The 17913-nt window shown below is 40.2% G+C and overlaps 3 protein-coding genes across 6 annotated transcripts; 1 reads left to right on the top strand and 2 right to left on the bottom strand.

Moving 5' to 3' along the window:
- Positions 1-1513: 1513 nt before the first annotated feature.
- On the bottom strand, positions 1514-4944 carry eaf1 (ELL associated factor 1). The gene is made up of 6 exons (XM_057339711.1): positions 4541-4944; positions 3965-4059; positions 3747-3883; positions 3382-3548; positions 2944-3144; positions 1514-2254 (listed from the first exon to the last, which is right to left on the bottom strand). The coding sequence occupies exons 1-6, from the start codon at positions 4641-4643 to the stop codon at positions 2205-2207; spliced, it is 753 nt and encodes a 250-aa protein (XP_057195694.1). The 5' UTR covers positions 4644-4944; the 3' UTR covers positions 1514-2204.
- Positions 4945-5374: 430 nt separating this feature from the next.
- Positions 5375-7886, bottom strand: LOC130557714 (uncharacterized). The gene is made up of 7 exons (XM_057339710.1): positions 7630-7886; positions 6829-6889; positions 6491-6541; positions 6373-6417; positions 6230-6294; positions 5985-6129; positions 5375-5822 (listed from the first exon to the last, which is right to left on the bottom strand). Exons 1-7 carry the CDS (start codon positions 7869-7871, stop codon positions 5532-5534), a joined length of 900 nt encoding a protein of 299 aa, XP_057195693.1. The 5' UTR covers positions 7872-7886; the 3' UTR covers positions 5375-5531.
- pmvk (phosphomevalonate kinase) lies at positions 7771-17288 on the top strand. 4 transcript variants are annotated; one of them, XM_057339714.1, is made up of 6 exons: positions 7771-7850; positions 8992-9121; positions 9204-9267; positions 11604-11756; positions 12882-13011; positions 13100-15058. In XM_057339714.1, the coding sequence occupies exons 2-6, from the start codon at positions 9033-9035 to the stop codon at positions 13294-13296; spliced, it is 633 nt and encodes a 210-aa protein (XP_057195697.1). In that variant the 5' UTR covers positions 7771-7850; positions 8992-9032; the 3' UTR covers positions 13297-15058. The 4 variants fall into 4 exon arrangements, with proteins under 4 accessions (XP_057195697.1, XP_057195698.1, XP_057195696.1 ...); XM_057339715.1 differs by lacking the exon at positions 7771-7850 and having other exon boundaries at positions 8009-9121; positions 14941-17288; XM_057339713.1 differs by lacking the exon at positions 7771-7850 and having other exon boundaries at positions 8009-9121.
- Positions 17289-17913: the final 625 nt, after the last annotated feature.

Below are 17913 nucleotides of genomic sequence, written 5' to 3'. Positions count from 1 at the left end.
GTGTGCATGTGTGTAATAGTTTACTGTTTGTTCTTCTGTATTTCAGAACATCATGTCAAAGAGAAGAAGCGGTCAGGAATCTACGGTTTCTTCATGAGCGAGGCTATAAAGCGGCCCTTCATCCACTGCTGCCGGACGAACCTCTCTGATCCAGACCGGACGAACCTCTCTCTGATCCAGGCCGGACGAACCTCTCTCTGATCCAGACCGGACGAACCTCTCTCTGATCCAGGCCGGACGAACCTCTCTCTGATCCAGGCCGGACGAACCTCTCTCTGATCCAGGCCGGACGAACCTCTCTCTGATCCAGGCCGGACGAACCTCTCTCTGATCCAGGCCGGACGAACCTCTCTCTGATCCAGGCCGGACGAACCTCTCTCTGATCCAGGCCGGACGTCTGTGCCTTATGACTCTCTCACAGGTATCTCCTGGCTTCAGCAAACAGCTGACACAGATTCAGATTAATATCTCACGAGCAGAATGGCTGATATTATTACAGTTTTTCCTGAAAGAATGAAGCCTTTTCACTGCTTTAAAGGCACTTTCTTCTTATGGTTTTATTGATGAGCAATCCTTATAACCACTCATGTGTGCTCACATATGTTTCAGACCCCTGTCCTAAAGAAGTGGTCATGGTTTCTTTAAAATGACATTGAAGGCTGTAAAGCGCCTTTCATCCAGGACCTTGAGACCCGATCGTGTCTCCAGACTGCTGCTGCCGGATGCTCGTCCATCCAGACCCGACACCTGTGCTGTCATCACCTGACTGAGAACAGACCGTTTCAAAGGGATCTTCCTACACGCATCCCGAGCAAACATCCGAGTCTGACACAGATTCAACTCTGATCCAGGTCTGAGCCAACTGATGGTGAGTCTGGAGTTATAATGTTAGTTCAGCCCTGTTTTTCTGTTCCATTTCAATGAGTTTTTATTAAAAATCAAAGAGTGACCAAAGTTAAATTTTTTAATGTATATTTCAAACTACGGTCATGTACACACAGGGTCTGTTGCTTTATTTAAAAACTAAATGTATTGGAAGGCGCCATCAAGTTCTGTTGGGATGACAACTCTCATTTTGTTATCTTAAGTTTACTATATACCTTAAACAAGTATGTGTATGTATCTTAGTCATACTGGTGCCCATCAAGCAAAGACTGAACTATTTGGCTGTGTGTATGAGCACAATATCATTTTAGAAAGGGCATGGTTGTTTTAGAACAACATGTGTACCATAGGACGCTCTTGATCATATAGTATAGTATAGTATAGTATACACATGCATAAAGCCATCAGGAAGAATACCATCATACTCGCAAGCTAGACAGTTGGAACGAGAAGCCGAGTTCTTCGCTTCTTACATGAACTCCTCCTGTTGTGAGTGAATGCAAGAATGATGCAGTGGAGACATGAAGAGACGTTACATACTGAACACAGTCATCCAATAAAACAAACTGCAGTCTATTGAGCGTCATGCGTGCACGAGCTCCCCTTCACATTTATGCTTTATATTTTTGAGTTTATTAACATCAAATCTGTTCCATTGGTTTTAAATGACACACACACACACACACACACACATATATATATATATATACACAAAACATATTTCTGCTTTTAATATTTTCATCTTTTTCTGTATTTGGCTGATGAGGTACTAAACCTAGAGTTAAGCAGTGAGAACAGAAAGACATCAAATAATAATAATTACGCCTACGTTAATACGCATTGAATTTTGTCATCTTACACACATGTATATTGGTTGAAGCAGTAGAATTTCCAAAATCAGCCTTTGACAAATGAAAATAATAATATTAAAAAGGTTTGACAATAATAATGACATCATCTGTATTTGACCTGAACGACAAAAAAAGAAACAATAAAAATCAGACTGCTTTAGGCATTGCCAAATGTCACAATAAACACAGAAAAACAAATAAACATGTGACTAATGAACTTGATATTATGACTTTATAAAATAACCAATGAACATTTAAAACAGTGCAATAGGTTTTGGATAACAAAGATTTACACAATCTTACCTGTTCAAAACATGTCACTAAAACCAAATCTACATGCACATCTAAAAAGACATTCTTCTCCAAACCTTCGAGAACATCTTCCTGTTAAACTAGAGATAAACCACTGCAAACACTGACTGCACACGTTCCCTCTCGAAATGAAGTCGCAGGACATCAGAGAGAAGATCAGTCCATGTCACTGTCACTGCCCGATTCACTCAGCTGAAGATCATTTCCTGACAAAAACAACAGCAGACAAACACGGACAGAGTAATTAAATGCACAGAAAGGATTTAAACGCAAAACCGCAATTCACATACGCGTGTTAAACTGTGGAGGTCGTACCGAACGATTCGATATTATATGGAGGTTTATTGAGTTATATTGTAAGTCCAGGTACATGTTAAATCCTTTAACGCACGGCTAGCTGTGGATTATCCCGCTTATACCATTTGCCAGGTTACAGCTGTTATTGATGTTTACGGTGTCATTTGTGATCAGACCGGTGAAAACCACTCGGTTCATTTCAAACATTGATCCAACTGACTGGAACTACCCGTGCATTACACGGTTTTAACGCACGCCTTCCAGCCAATCACAATCCAGTATTCTACCAGACCAAGGTATAAATTGTAATAATTGATGTTTTGTTGTTTTTCTTTCAAACATTTGTCACCGCGAAGTGCGAATGATCAGCTGTGAGTTCTGTCATTTTGCTCACGACTGATTGGGAAAGCGCGTGTAGTTCCAATCACGATGAACGCTGCTTTAAGCCAATCCACGTTCTTGAGTTCGAAAGAACAATGTTCAAGCCACGGAAACGGGCTTTGTGCCACCGGCGTCAGAACTCCTCCGCTATAGTTCAGCTGATCTTTTAAGCCCGGCACACAATTCTACAGTTGTGAATGTACAGATCAACACTCACTCAGTGTGTTCATCAGCTGGTTGCTGCCCTGGGGTTTGCCTGTGCCGTTGGCCGTATTGTTCCTGCTGGGAGAGACGTGATTGTCCTGTTCTCCATCACTGCAGGAGGTGTCGTCACCGCTGCCCGAACCACTGCCGGAGTCTGAGGAGCTGCTGCCGCTGCTGCTCATCTGCTCGATGACGTCCACCTCCGCCCGCAGCTCTGAGACGGCACAGTAAAAAAACACTACCCGTTACTGGCCCAAACTGACGCTGGCTCTTGTAGACATGTAGGTTTTACATGACATGCCACGTTAAAAACCTGACAGGGCAGTCATTTTGTTTTACTTTGTGACGATAAGTGAACTCTAGGCTTAACGCAAAGCCGTAAGTATTGAGCACGTGACACACAGACGCCCTTATCCCTGCCACACAAGGATGAAGAGGAGAACGCTCGAACCTCGTTTGATATCATCCAGGTGAGGCTCAGGTGATGGGTTGTCTTTACTCGGTGAGGTTTTCGGGCCGGCTCCTGGTTTGATGGGGGCTCGGAACTGGGATGACAGCTGGTTAGCTCTCACTGACTGCTGCTCTATGCGAGCCTGGATCTTACTGCTGCCCTCAGCTCTGGACATCACATCACAAACAACAACACAATGAGGAAGAAGTGCTCTACGTGGCGTCCTCACCAGCCCAGTGCGTGGGCGAGTTCTCTCTCTTTACACTCACAATGCAATGAAAAGTCCTGACGCTTGTTTATTCGGACACGGTGTTATGTAGTGAGCTCAAATGAATGCCACACCCTAATGAGGGTGGAAGTTTCACCTTGTTTTCTTGACTTGTATGCTGCTGCTGAGCTTTTCCAGCATAAACTCTCCCGTGTCATGATTGATGATCAGAACGCAGTCTTTCTGATACGGCCGCTTGTTGCCCTTGAACACCGTCATGGGTGGAGTGGAGCCCTTTGGAAATAGATTGCAGCATGTGGAAAATGCAGAAATGCACAAAAGAAGAGAGCGCAGTTTGAAAAGTTCAGCTCTTACTGGTATGTGTGGTAATGTGATGGTGACCTCATCTCCTTTTCCTACTTGTAACTCTCCTTCACAAGATGTGTCAATAGATGCAGGTTTAAAATCATCTGTGAAGAAAAACAGGACGTTTGTCTCCTGATCAGTCACAATAATACATTTGCCATTTCCTTTCTTTGAAACGCTAACAAATCAACAGAGAGAGAGATGGACAGATGCACCTCCATAAGATCATAAAAACAACTTTTTGGTACCCTTAAAATAGTATGTCGCATTTAGACAAAGGTGCATCATCATCAATGTTGTGAACATTATACCCCTAAAACTAACCATCACGGAACACTTTTGGCTATTTAAAAAAAATCACAGAAAGTACAATGTTTACGTTGTTATACACATGATGTCATCAATGACATTTGTGCCCTCATAAGCAACGCACGCACACACACACACACACACACACACACACACACACACTCGCGCTGATCTGCGGGCGGATACGACAGCGAGTGTTCGTTATTTCCTCAGTAAACAAGACACTGGTGTGTTATCAGCTTCTGCTGTGTGGAATGTGTTGTTCTGTTTACTCACATCTGACGGTGTGGAACGATGATTTCGGCTTCTTCTCGAAACTCTCCCCGAGCTTTAGCACGTGCTCCTCTTTATCCAGAGTCGGATTCAAGCTGCCGTTCATCACTGCACATCACAGCTTACACATTCACATCAATTCTGGCCTTTTACCACCATCATCAACAACTGAAAACTTGGTCAACACGCCCCTGACAGAACTAGCACTTCCGGATTCCGGGTCACAGATGAACGGAAACGAAAATAGATGCTTGTGGCTACCCGATCCGTCCCGGAAACACGATTTGTTCCGCGCATGCGCGAAACTGACGCCACGTCCTGTCTGAAATAAATCGAACACTTTACGGCAGTTTCGGGTTGTAAGCTATACCGTTACTGCTGTTGTTTTACACTCGGAGTTTAATAGATATATTTTTTATTACATTTATTAATAAATGTATTTATTATATCTGTATAAGTTTCTTTTTTCTTAATTTGTTTCTTACAATGCTTTGAGATATTTCCTGGCTTGTTAAATTGTTGCTGAATTATAATGCATGTTTGTTTTAAGGTGGTCATAAAAAATAACTACCCGATTCATTTCGGTTAAAATTTGGTTAATATGTGGCACAAATTAACTTCATTGAATTAAATAAATGGTCAAATTAAACTGAATTGTTTTAATTTGCTAGACACAATTTGGAAAATACAGATGTTCATACAGATGTGTTTTCTTTCTATTCATTTTCTAAAGATAGGTTCTACATAACTGTTCTAGATATTTAACTGCATTTAAGAAACACACAGAATACAGTTATATATATATATTCTTTCAATTTATTTATACATTTGTTCCATTCCTCACACACGCTCGCTCGCTCGCTCACTCACTCACTCACGCACACTCTCGCACACACGCACACGCGCACGCACGCGCACGCACACGCACACGCACACTCTCTCTCACGCTCTCTCTCTCACGCACACTCACTCACTCACACACGCGCACACACACTCACACACTACATTTCTCTTTGTAGAACATAGCATTGACCTTTAGGCCTTGGTCATCAACACAGTACGACAAAAATGTTTCCATGTCTTCTTGGTAATGAAATATAAACAAAAAGGCATCCTTCGCCTCAGAGAATTGACCCCCCAAGAGGTTCTTGATGGCATTTTGTTGATCACCCCTGTTCATCTGCAAAAAGGCAGGCTCTGTCACCTCCCCACGGAATAAGTGTCTGTGATTCTGTACCCAGTACCACGCTGTATTTAGGTCTCGGACAATGGTTGGCTGCTGCACCTATTGAAGTAAATGAAGTTTATGCTTCATTCTAATTGGTTGACTAATTAAATGGCCTATAGTCATTTATTCCTTACATAGTAAAATGGCACAACAGTTATACTATTTATTCAGCAATCATGCAAATGCTTCATGTATAACCACTACTGTATAATCATTAACCTTATCAATGTCCTTGTCATCCACAACTCTTCTGCTGGGTGACAGTTTGGTGGTGGTGAATTTCGACACCCTAAACACAGGCTCAACGATCCCCTGAAGGAGTTGGGATGCTTCTTCGGTCCAGTATGCAAACCTCTGTCCATGCCTTTGAAAATATATGTAAATGTATATGAACTCTATGTAATAGCTTTAGCTAACTTAATACAGCCAAGATACTGAAATTATATCTGTAGAATCTATCATACCCTTCTAGGCAAAATCTTTCCATGAGGTTAATGCACCACCACTGGCGAATCAATGGCACCTCCTCCTAAAACACACAAACACACAAAAAAAATGCACACATACCAGTAGTTCAATGACATACTTGTGTGAAAATCCAGCTTACCTCTGTGAATGTTAAGGGACATGATGTGCAGATGCTGAGAGCATACTGTGAAACACAAATAACACTGTAAGACTTTGGTTTTATTATCTAACAGCTTTGATAAATTAAACATTCTTACCATCAGCATGTAGACACCACAAGAATCCCCACTGGACTGTTGAGGAAAAAACTGGAAAAGGAAAAGTGCATCCACAGTTAGTTTAAAAAACAACTGCAATTTTTAGGTAAGGGATGATGTACAGGCAGCAGGTTGTTATCGCAGAATAAAGCCTGACAGTGTGATAAAGACTGGGTTACCATGTGTTATTAGTTTTGTGTGCTTGTTATCTGGGAATATCAAACCTTGGAATGTTGCAACTGGCCAATCAGAATCAAGTATTCCAGAGCACAGTCGAATAAACATGTTTAGTTATATACATACATTTGCTTGACACAATTCCATCATTTAAAACATACCTCAAGGTCTCTTCCTGTTTTTTCAGTCCAGGATCCTGGGTCAATGAAGCTTGCAATGTGTCTGGGATTCCAAAGAGAACACAAAATTACATAACGTGCAATTAAATTATCAGGTGTGCAGCCTGAGAACTAGGCTCTTTGATGAACTTGAAGCCTGTGAACGAGGCTCTATACAAACTTGAAGCCTGAGAACGAGGCTCCTTTTGGAAACTGTAACCAAATAACATGCCTGGAACAAGGCCAGTAAATTATCTTAAGTCTAAACCTAAATATGGTTCTGTAAGTCTTATCTCCAAAACCATCAGGTTGTCTTCCTCGGACAGGACAACTAGCCGCATGTACTGTTTAATTGGGCCGGTGTAGAAGAGTCTGTCGCCTGTTTGAAGAAGAAAAAAAGCATGAAAAAGTTGCAGTTAAAAGAAATATCATATTATCTGATATCTGACTAAAATTAAACTCCATAAAGGTCAATAAAAACATCACATAAATTTAACCAATTTTATATATAAATTGATTTTATAATTAATATATAAAATAATGCACAAATCACACTACAAAGAAAGAAATTTGTAATGGTTTTAATGGTAAAAGCTAATGGTTCATAGTAGTATTTTAATGTAAACCATTAGCATCTCTGTGAAGGGTTCTATCGTTTTCTTATTCTATACGGGAATTTAACAAGTACAGTTAATGTAGCTCGATATTTTAAACATAACTTTGTAAATTAAGCACATGACCCAGGTTGTAACAGATTGTCAGTTCTCCTTTTAATTATAAAATCGCTTAACGCAATTTAATTACCTTTGATGATAAAATTCGAAGACGCCCGGAACAGGTGTAATGCCGAGAAATGCACCCCTGCCAGATTCCGAGCTGGTCCCAGGTCGAGAAGACTGTCGTAAAACGTCGGCGATAACAGGAAGTGACGTCAGTTTCGCGCATGCGCGGAACAAATCGTGTTTCCGGGACGGATCGAGTAGCCACAATGCTGCGTCGACATCAGTAAAGTCCGCCCCCTCGCGGTGAGTTGTGGGTAATATCATCTATTTGAGTGTTTTATTAACGAATGTACATACACAATTGTCAGAAAACGAACCATTTTAACAATTGACAATTGTTAAAGAGCAGACAGGCAACCTAAATGTGACAGTCAAGATAACTTTCAAATAAAAACATCATAAAAAGGAAAAGAAAATAATAATATTTAAGAAAACTATTGAAGGAATGACATTAGGAACAGGTTAGCGCTATAAGGGACTTAGCTCATTGAAGAAACCGTGAAAGCTTTTTCATTTGAACGGGTACAAAGCAATAAAATAAAGAAATGAGGGCTAAAGTACATTTCAAAATGAGCATAGCAGTGTTGGAAACCTTATCTTTTTATACTTTTTTTTCCAACTCAGATGCATTTGTACTGTTGCAACTTTCACAATAAATCTTAATTCATTGCAGCTTTACAAAGAATACTGCCTTACAAACGTAAGATAAAGGGAATTATAGAGAGAAAAAATTCACTAGACAGATACATATGAAGAGTTTGGTTCCAAAATGAGATAACTTGTTTACTAACTGTTTTTTTATCATGTTTTTATTGTGTTAGTTAGCCGTATTTTTTATTTACATTTATCCCAACATATACAGGAAACTAAATGACGGGGAAAACTGATACTTTTATTTTGAAATCCTGAGAATCGTTAGCGTCTTTCACTTCCGGGTTTCTTTCAGAAACCATTCGGTGGTTAATAAACACTCATATTATGTCATGTTGGAGCTGACTTTCATTATTTATTATTGGTACAGTGATTGAAAAAATAACTAATGTTGAATGTTAAATATTAAAATTTAAATATATGAAGCACATGCCCCGTGAGCTGATGGCGTGACGCTTGTCCGATTACCGTAAATCCAGCTAAGAAGTATAACGTTAAACGTCCCATTCAGCTACACTTTAAATACACGTGTAACAGTTAAATCACACAAAGCCTTCACTAACGCCCTAAACCACAAACATGAAGGGGAAGTTATCACGACGGTTAATAAAAACTGAAAGAGTGAGTTAGATCAAAGCGCGTTTGTACATACAATATGATGGGTGCACGATGTGTGTTTAACGTTACTACGGTACCGTAAGTAAACACGAAGGCGTTCCGATTTTAACATCAGAGCACACAGACATGTGTCCGTCAGTACACGAAGATTAAGTCATGACACCTGCACAGCCGAGGAGTGTCCTTCTATTCAGTGGAAAACGCAAATCAGGGAAGGACTATGTGACGGATTTACTGCAGAAAAGGTGAGACGTCGAGGTTTTTTGTGACATTTGAACATGCACATATGAGTGAATATATGACTAATATTGTAACTGTACATTACAGACTTTCTTCAGAGATGTGCTGTATTCTTAGACTGTCTGCACCTCTCAAACAGCAGTATGCTCAGGTACCGCGCGCATGCGCGCTCTCGCTCAAATACTGAAGATGTGACTGCTCACACCTAGTTAATCTATTAACATTGTACTGGCAATGTCTCCAGACAGGTTTGGACAAATTGAGAACTGGATAATTTAAAAGAACAGATTGTGTGGATATACAGTAGCAAACACATTAATATAATTTATTATTTGTAAGATGTTAAAAAGGTTAAAACTCTTTTGGAGTGTTTGCAAATGTAGAACTTCAGTCAATACCTTTTGAACTGGATTTAATATCACTTCATCTGCTTCACTTTACCCACTATAATAGCAAATGAAGTTGATTGTCTTGTTATTTACTAGTCTATGCTTCAGTGGACATAATAGACCCTTTTTTGTTAGTAAACGTTGTGACATGTTTTTGTGGGCGGAGCATAGGGCTAGAGCAAATCTGATTTAATTTTAATATGTGAGATCGCTCTCTGCCCGGGTCCTCGTTGTTGTTAAAAACGGTCACTTTAACGGAAGGAACCAAATTGGTCGACCCATACACGCTCACTCAGTGGATGTACAAACCGACAGGAGGACCTCCACTTAAAGGGATAGTTCACCCAAAAATCTACTTTGTGTGATTTTTTTACTCACCCACATGACGTTAAACATGTTTAGAGAACTTCCGGCGTCTTTGGAGCACAAATAGAGATATTTAGGTGACATCCGAGAGATTTCCAGGCCTCCTCACAGACATCATGGTTGTAGTTGTTGTCAAGGTCCAGAAAAGTACTAAAGACATCCATCTGCTCATAGTGGCTCAGTTGAATTCTTTTGAAGCGACGAGAATGCTTTATGTGCGAGAAACAAACCAAAATACCGACTTTAATGGATTTATTCTCCTCTGTCTTGTCAGTGTATGGCGCGCGTTCATGAGAGCACTTCATCTTTGTCTTCTTCTTGGACCGGAGCACTTCAAAAGTAGACAGGTTTGTGCTCTGAACGCCACATGGGGCGTGCCCCTATTGGACGCCGGCGCTCTGACTCACAACGCGGAAGCGCAACTCTGTGTTTACATGCAGACGCATGCAGTATATGCCATTGAGTTCGACACGGATTGTGCAGTAAGGTCTAGGTGTAGTGTACGAAATGGTGCTAAAATGTTCCTTTCCAGGATGCCCGAACCGTGTGAAAAAAACAGAAAAACGGAAAAGTAAATTACCTTTGTCGAAACATGAAAGGCTTACTTTTCACATGTTCCCGTTACATGATCCTAAGCGGCTGAAACTATGAGTGCTGGCTATCCGGTGGGACGTGGATTTACCGATTCAATACATAAAGCAAATGAGGTTGTGTAGTGAACATTTTTCACCAGACGACTTAGGAACGTTAAGACAATTTGGCGCACAAACCTAATACGCATGCGTCAAAGTGCTCCGGTCCAAGAAGAAGACAAAGATGAAGTGCTCTCATGAACGCGCGCCATACACTGACAAGACAGAGGAGAATAAATCCATTAAAGTCGGTATTTTGGTTTGTTTCTCGCACATAAAGCATTCTCGTCGCTTCAAAAGAATTCAACTGAGCCACTATGAGCAGATGGATGTCTTTAGTACTTTTCTGGACCTTGGCAAAAACTGACACCATGATGTCTGTGAGGAGGCCTGGAAATCTCTCGGATGTCACCTAAATATCTCTATTTGTGCTCCGAAGACGCCGGAAGTTCTCTAAACATGTTTAACGTCATGTGGGTGAGTGAAAAATCACACAAAGTAGATTTTTGGGTGAACTATCCCTTAAAGTGGCCTGACATCTACACCTGTCAGACGGAGAAACCAAACCAAACTTGTATAGTGAAGAGAAACTGAGCGTTTACATCTATAGATTACGTCTATAGAAACAGTGCAACTGCTTGAACACACACCTGACACATAACATGAGCCGTCTCACTGTTCCCTCTCCCTTCATACTAATGCACTTGTGGAAACTGAAGAAAAAGAGACGACAAACAGTTTTATTGATGTTTAGTCTCCGGCTAACTAACAGAGTTACCTCATATATGCACTAAAATGTTAATATTACGTAAAAAAGAACTTCACTTTTTCCGCAGTTTCTAATTAGGTTTTTAGACACATACACAGACCATAATCCAGACTAACACAAGACAATAGTTTATTTCATCTTAAGTGATAAGAAGTGCTGCAAATGTGAGCATTTAATGGTTGTTTCTGTCCAGTCCGCTGGTTTTATTACGTGTAACGACAGCTGTGGTCAGTGGTTTAGTCTGGCAGTGGCAGCAGGTATGCGTTACACTTCAGATTAGAGTCTGTACGGTACATCTCTGATGAAGTTCATGTACATGTGTGAACATTAGGATCATCATCTGGACTATGAGGAGCTGTTGGGTGCTGGTCAGTATAAGGAGAGCTACCGGGCTGACATGATCCATTGGGGTGAGATGAAGAGACAAGAGGACTCGGGCTTCTTCTGTAGACTCGCCGTTAAAAACGCAGCACAACCCATCTGGGTACGAGCACTGACAACAACCTGCAGTCTTCAGATATTATGGAGAGATAAAAGGAGTCACGGAAGCTGCAATCTGTAAATGTTTGGGTTAAAAATAAACAAAAAACCATCATTGACCAAGTTCATAAAACAAACTGTGTCTTTACTTTAAGGCCGAGCCGACAATCGGCCGTCGGACAGGTTTTGCGTGTCGTCTGCCTTAGTTTCTCTGGTGTGTTCCACACCGTTGGCTAAAGTAAGTCCCGTCTCCCTGCTGAATCGGTGGCGGAGCATGTCTGGGAGTCCGATCACTCTCATTGGCTGTCCGGCTTAGCGAACGAGAAAAAAAGCGGAAGTGACGACAACAAGCAAACGACGAACGACGCACAGGATGCTTTTCTCATTTGTATCCCAGCTGATACCGTTTTGGGTATCAAATATCAACTACTGCCACCTGCTGGAACGGAAGTTATTCCTCTCACGCAGGCGCAGAATGAACGTGCTACTTGGCCGTCGGTATTCGACCATCAGCTTGGTGTGTCAGGGCCATTTCGGACCCAGACGGAGTCAACGTCATCCGACCTCACAGTCTGCTTTTCATCTGCGGTAGTTCCTCGCGTCGGATTGGTGGTGTGTACCTTACTTTACCCCTGAGGTGTCCAGTCCTGCAGAGTTCAGTCCTAATCAAACACACCTGCGCCAGCTGATGGAGCTTCACCAGGCAGACTAGAACCTTCCAGACGGATGTGGTGAGCTTGAGGACACTGCTGTGTTATCCCTTCGCGACTGCAAACGCCTGTGGGGTTTTTTAGTTAGCTTTGAGTAGCCATTGGGCTGGTTTTGTTAGGCAGATTTGGCGACCCACATTTCTTCGCTCAGAGAAGCAGTGCCAAAGCACAGCCCACGTAAAGACTCCTGCAGTATTCGTTTTTACACAGAGATGGTGGAAAGAGGCAAACGTTACGGATTGCAGCTTTTAGATTTAAAAAAAATGACATCCCATAGGTATTTGAGTTTTAAATACAGAATCACTTTATATTGATGACACTGAATTTCCTTCAGTCACAATAGTTAGATCTGCTAGGCTAATAATTGATCATTGTCGTCTGTGTGACTGAACTCACACCCATCTGTGTTCATAACTCAGATTATCAGCGACTGCAGAAGACTGTCAGATGTTCATTGGTTTCAAAAAGAGTTTCCTGATCAATGCATCTGTGTTCGGGTGGAGGCGTCTGAGAAAACACGATCGCAGAGAGGCTGGAGTTTCACTTCAGGTATATATTTGAACCGTATTACATATTACTTTCTTTAACTGCCCCTTCATTTCCTTTGTGTGTTTACTTCCCTTTTGACTTTCTGCAGGCAGGTGCTGCACAGGGACACTTTTGCAGTATGGTTATAGATCAGTGGTTGGGAACCTATGGCTCGCAAAGAAAATCATGTGTCTTACCCTGCACCATCATTTGATCCTTATAAAACATCATCATAATATACTGTATGATTCAGTTTGTCCCGGCCAGTGCATGTTGCAGTGCTATGCGCTAGCGTCACGGCACTAATGAATGGCAAACTACGTTTCTATGGTAACCCCTCACGCTCGGATTCAAGCAACCCAGATCGCGAGGAGTTCGGATGAGCTTTTATTGAACCTATGATACAGAAGTCGTTGCCTCGCTAAATAATCACATGTTAAAATGGCTGACAGCGATTGTGACTTATATTGCGCCATGAGGTTTCTCTGTGCCTCTTATTTTTGTTCACTCCAATATTTAGACGCGACGCGTTTGAAAACGCCGACTGTGAGCGCAACGCATTGAGACACATTGTTTGCTTTGATACAGAATGTCTGCCCAAGTATTGTCAAGCTAGTATTAGTTTTGCAGATAGTTTGTTTAATTCACATTTCTAAATATTGTGGTAGTCCAGGGATATTACCAGATACAGGCACTGACACTCAAACGTGAATTCTTGCATTGTTTTAGGCATTGTAGAAAGACATAAGCTTGTGGACTACAGGTGTGTGCTGATTGGTTAATGCGGTATTTGTCCCGCCCCTCCTGCGCTGAGATTGGACGGTCGAGTGAACAGTGACATTGATGAGCACAATCATTATGCATTAACACATCGCCCTCCACTGAATGTACAATGAGCAGCACTAAACTATAGTTTAGAATGCATACACTGCTGAAAAAGCTATAGAAACCATTACATAAGTTCTACTGGATTTAATGGTTATGATGGGAATTTGATTGGTTGTAATGGAAACAAAAGTCTCAATTAAATCATACTTAAACAATGCACTACAAAAAAGCTATTTAATAAGACCTAATGGTGTCCAATGTGGTTTAAATGGAAACTATTAGAATTTCTGTGATGTTTTTTCAGCAGAGAAGTCATGCATTTGTGGATATTTTAATAAAAGTAACACAAAAGTAGTATAGCGCATTACAATTCAAAGACAGTAATATAGTAATATAACTAGTTACTTTTAAATTAGGAGCTAGTAATATATAATTTATTACATTTTGGAGGTAACTTGCCCAACACTGCGGGTGAGCAGATGGAAGCAAACTGCGACGCGTCAGCATGGATGCGCTGTTTCACTCCTGTGTTGAGCAGTCTTTCTCACAAATGAACCATGTGAAGTTCCTACATACAGCAGTCAAGGTTGACAGGGGAGTTTCAACGCCGGTGTGTAAGTGCCTTGACCACCAAGACGCTAGTTATGTCTCTTTCATGAGGCGCTGCAGACCGATCGGCGTATGACATCAAAGTCAAAGGAGAGCTCGCGGTACTCTGATGTCATACGCCAGCAATCGCTCTGCAGCAGTTCAAGAAGTCGAACACATCTAATGGAAAGACAAAAGACACATTTATTTGTGAGTATCAGTGGTATAGAAATGAGCATTTTTTTGTTAGATATAATGAAGTTTAATTTCATGGAGACCTAATGTAAACCTGTTTGTTGTGTATAAGTAATGGAAATCATTTTCTGGAGCCCCAAATGTAGTGGACTTAAATCAAGTGAAGTCCTTTTATCACAGAAAATAGTAACTTTTGCAATGGCACTTTTGCAAAAATGAATGAACCACAACTGTAAAAAATGTCTCTTTGGTGAGAAAAGGTTCCAGACGTTCTCCTGATATAGAGTGTGCCAATGGCGTTCTGATGGGTCTGACTCTAGTGTTAATGTGCTTTTGCAGGTATCGATGACGCCGAGTCTGAGTGTGGTTTGGATGAGGGAGTGAAATTTGACTGGATCATCAGGAATGATGAAGATGATGATGTTCTGGAGAAACAGCTGCAGGGATTACTGTCACTGGTTACACACGGGATGAAACTGAATTGATAAAGATGCTTTACAGATCACCGTTCTGTATTCTTGAGCTGTTTTCCTATATAAAGACTGCGTCCTCCAAAGGCTGCATTCCAAAACCAGCAAAACTAAAGGCTGGTAAGGCCACTTCATTTCGAAAGCTCCTTTATAGTCCCAGTGAAATAAAAAATTACAATTCCTTTTTTAATTAAATATTGCAGCGATTATTGTAAATAGCTTACCAATGTGGGTCATGTGGCCTCATAATCTTCAGTTAAAATCTGAAAATGCACTTCCACCCACTAGTGACTATCCATCTTAAATGACGTAATTTAGACCGCTTGGGTGGAGCATCTGTTAACTCCTCCCCTTCAACGCTCCTTCTGCTCCCAGTTTTAAATGTTTTTATACATCCAATCAAATCGCAGTAAAAAACAAGCCCACTTTTTTCTCATTTGAAATTCTGTTTCACTCGGAAATGCGTCGGAATACGGAGGTAAAAACGATCGCAACTTCAGGTTCACGGGGACTTTAAATGCAGCCTCAAAATGCACCGTCTCTCCCTGGTCACAAAGGACAGAAGCAATGGATCCTGGATGAAGCCTCGGCTACCATGTGAATTATTCTGCGTCTGTAACGGCTGCATATTTTTAAATATCAGAAATCAAAGAGCCCGCAGCTTTGCTTTTTAGGACGTGTGAGGCACACCTGGTATGTAGTCTGCAAAAAACGGTCCTTGCCAATGTTTTACCCTTACCCTAATAGTTTCAAAATATAATAAATGAACATGTTCGAATGTAGAAAAGCCGGCTTGGGTGTCTTACAATGCACCGATGTTGTTGCTGTGCAGTTTAGAATACAACATCAGCATGTTTAAATGTATGAAAAAACTTATGGGGTAAAAATACAACATTCGGGTCCCATATTTAGGGCCCTATGATTGAATCACGGAATCCAGGCATAAAACAGATTTGCTGTATAATGCGGATTGGCACAGAATCTGGCAAATGTATTATTTCTTAACCAGAAAGTAACAGCTAACAAAATTCAAATTGTGCATGTTTAACTTTAGAAATATTCAGATGGTGTTTAAAAGTGTAATTTGCAATTGTTTTGCTGTTTCTGTTTCATGTGAGCAAAGCAACTGTCAAACACCCTTTCCGGCGACCCGTCAAAATAAAACACACCCACATTTTACCACACCATCCCTCTTGATTTTCACTGCATGAGTATATTATTTACTTTAGTAAACTAAAGTAAATGTGCTAGTAACATTATAAAAAATATGAATTTCTTATAAAAAATATGACTTACATTTAAGTAGACTTAAATACAAAAGATTATTTATTTTTATTTTTCCATGTATGGTTCAACGTATTTACTGGAGGTTTTTTAATATAGTTTATAAGTGAATACTGTATAAGTGAACTACAAAGCAATTAGCAAGACACTAATTATGTTCGCTTTCATGGGGTGTTGCGCAGACAGGTCGGCGTATGACATCAAAGTGCTGGGAGAGCAGAGCTCCGTGTGCTTTCCAAACGTTCTCTCGGTACTCTGATGTCTGACTTTCGCTGATGGGTCTGCAGCATTGCAAGAAGACGAACATACCTAATGCAAAGTCAGAAGACACATATGCAGTATTTTGTGAGTATCAGTACTATAGTCTGATAAAATGACATATTAATGAAGTTTAATTGAATGGAGGCCTAATGTAAACCTGTATGTTGTTTATAAGTAATGGAAACGTTTCGTTTGTTTCACTGTTTTTGAGTTGTCTGTGGACATGTTATCTTATAGAAGGAAAAGAACAATTGACCCCCACAGGCGCCATAAATCAAGGTAATAGTATTGAAGTCATGGAATATACAGTGAGGGAAATAATGATTTGATCCCCTGCTGATTTTGTAAGTTTGCCTGCTTACAAAGAAATGAAGGGTCTATAATTTTTATGGTGGGTTTATTTTAACTGATAGAGACAAAATATTAAAAAATCAGGGGAATTTTTTTATATAAAGGTTATAAATTGATTTGCATTTCAGTCAGTGAAATAAGTATTTGATCCCCTACCAACCAGCAAGAATTCTGGCTCCAAAGATTGGTTATGTATGGAAGCATATTGGTAGCCATTTTCAATTTGAAATGCAATATGTAAAATGACAATGCAAATGTGTATTTAAATATACATTTGAAATAACATATGTGCAACATTAAGCACAAAATGAAAATAAAAATTCAACGATATCAATTACATTTGTCAGTTCCTACACTAGTTTTAATATGTTATTTAAATAGATATTTTTAACGCTCTAAGTTGCAAAAGTAAAATAAACAAATGCATTCCCCGGATTGAATATATGTGTTTAAGATAGTCAAGCAAAACTGTAGCATCCGGATGAATAAGAAACCAAGGCCCATTTTCGTAAGGGCAGATCTCCACTTTGGCAATGTTTATGTATTTGTGTGATGCAGGAGAATGGGGTTCTTATCCACCTTTAGCCAAAATTGCTCTTTTACCTAATTCCATTACATATCAGATCAGGAAGGCATTTGTTTTCTATAAAATCAATTTAAACTTACCTTTTATTCAAAAGATTAGGTTAAGGTTAAGACGTTGGGTATTGGGCTTTATTATCTCAATAAGTTAACATCCTTTTAATTATTTGGATAAATATAATGATTTACACGGTTATTATTTCATAATGTTAAATGCACAACAATACTGAGGTGCAAATAGTATCTGCCACTATTTATAAGTATCAATATAGCATCTAAAGAATATAATATTGGATGGACACATTACCATTTGATTAAGACAATCACATGGATAAAGTAAACTTTTTTTCCCCATGAAACTTTA

Source organism: Triplophysa rosa, linkage group LG8, assembly GCF_024868665.1.
Source record: "Triplophysa rosa linkage group LG8, Trosa_1v2, whole genome shotgun sequence".
In the NCBI taxonomy this organism is placed as follows: Eukaryota; Metazoa; Chordata; class Actinopteri; order Cypriniformes; family Nemacheilidae; genus Triplophysa; species Triplophysa rosa.
Note: the sequence above shows the minus strand (reverse complement) of the source record. Positions and strands in the feature narration are given on the sequence as shown.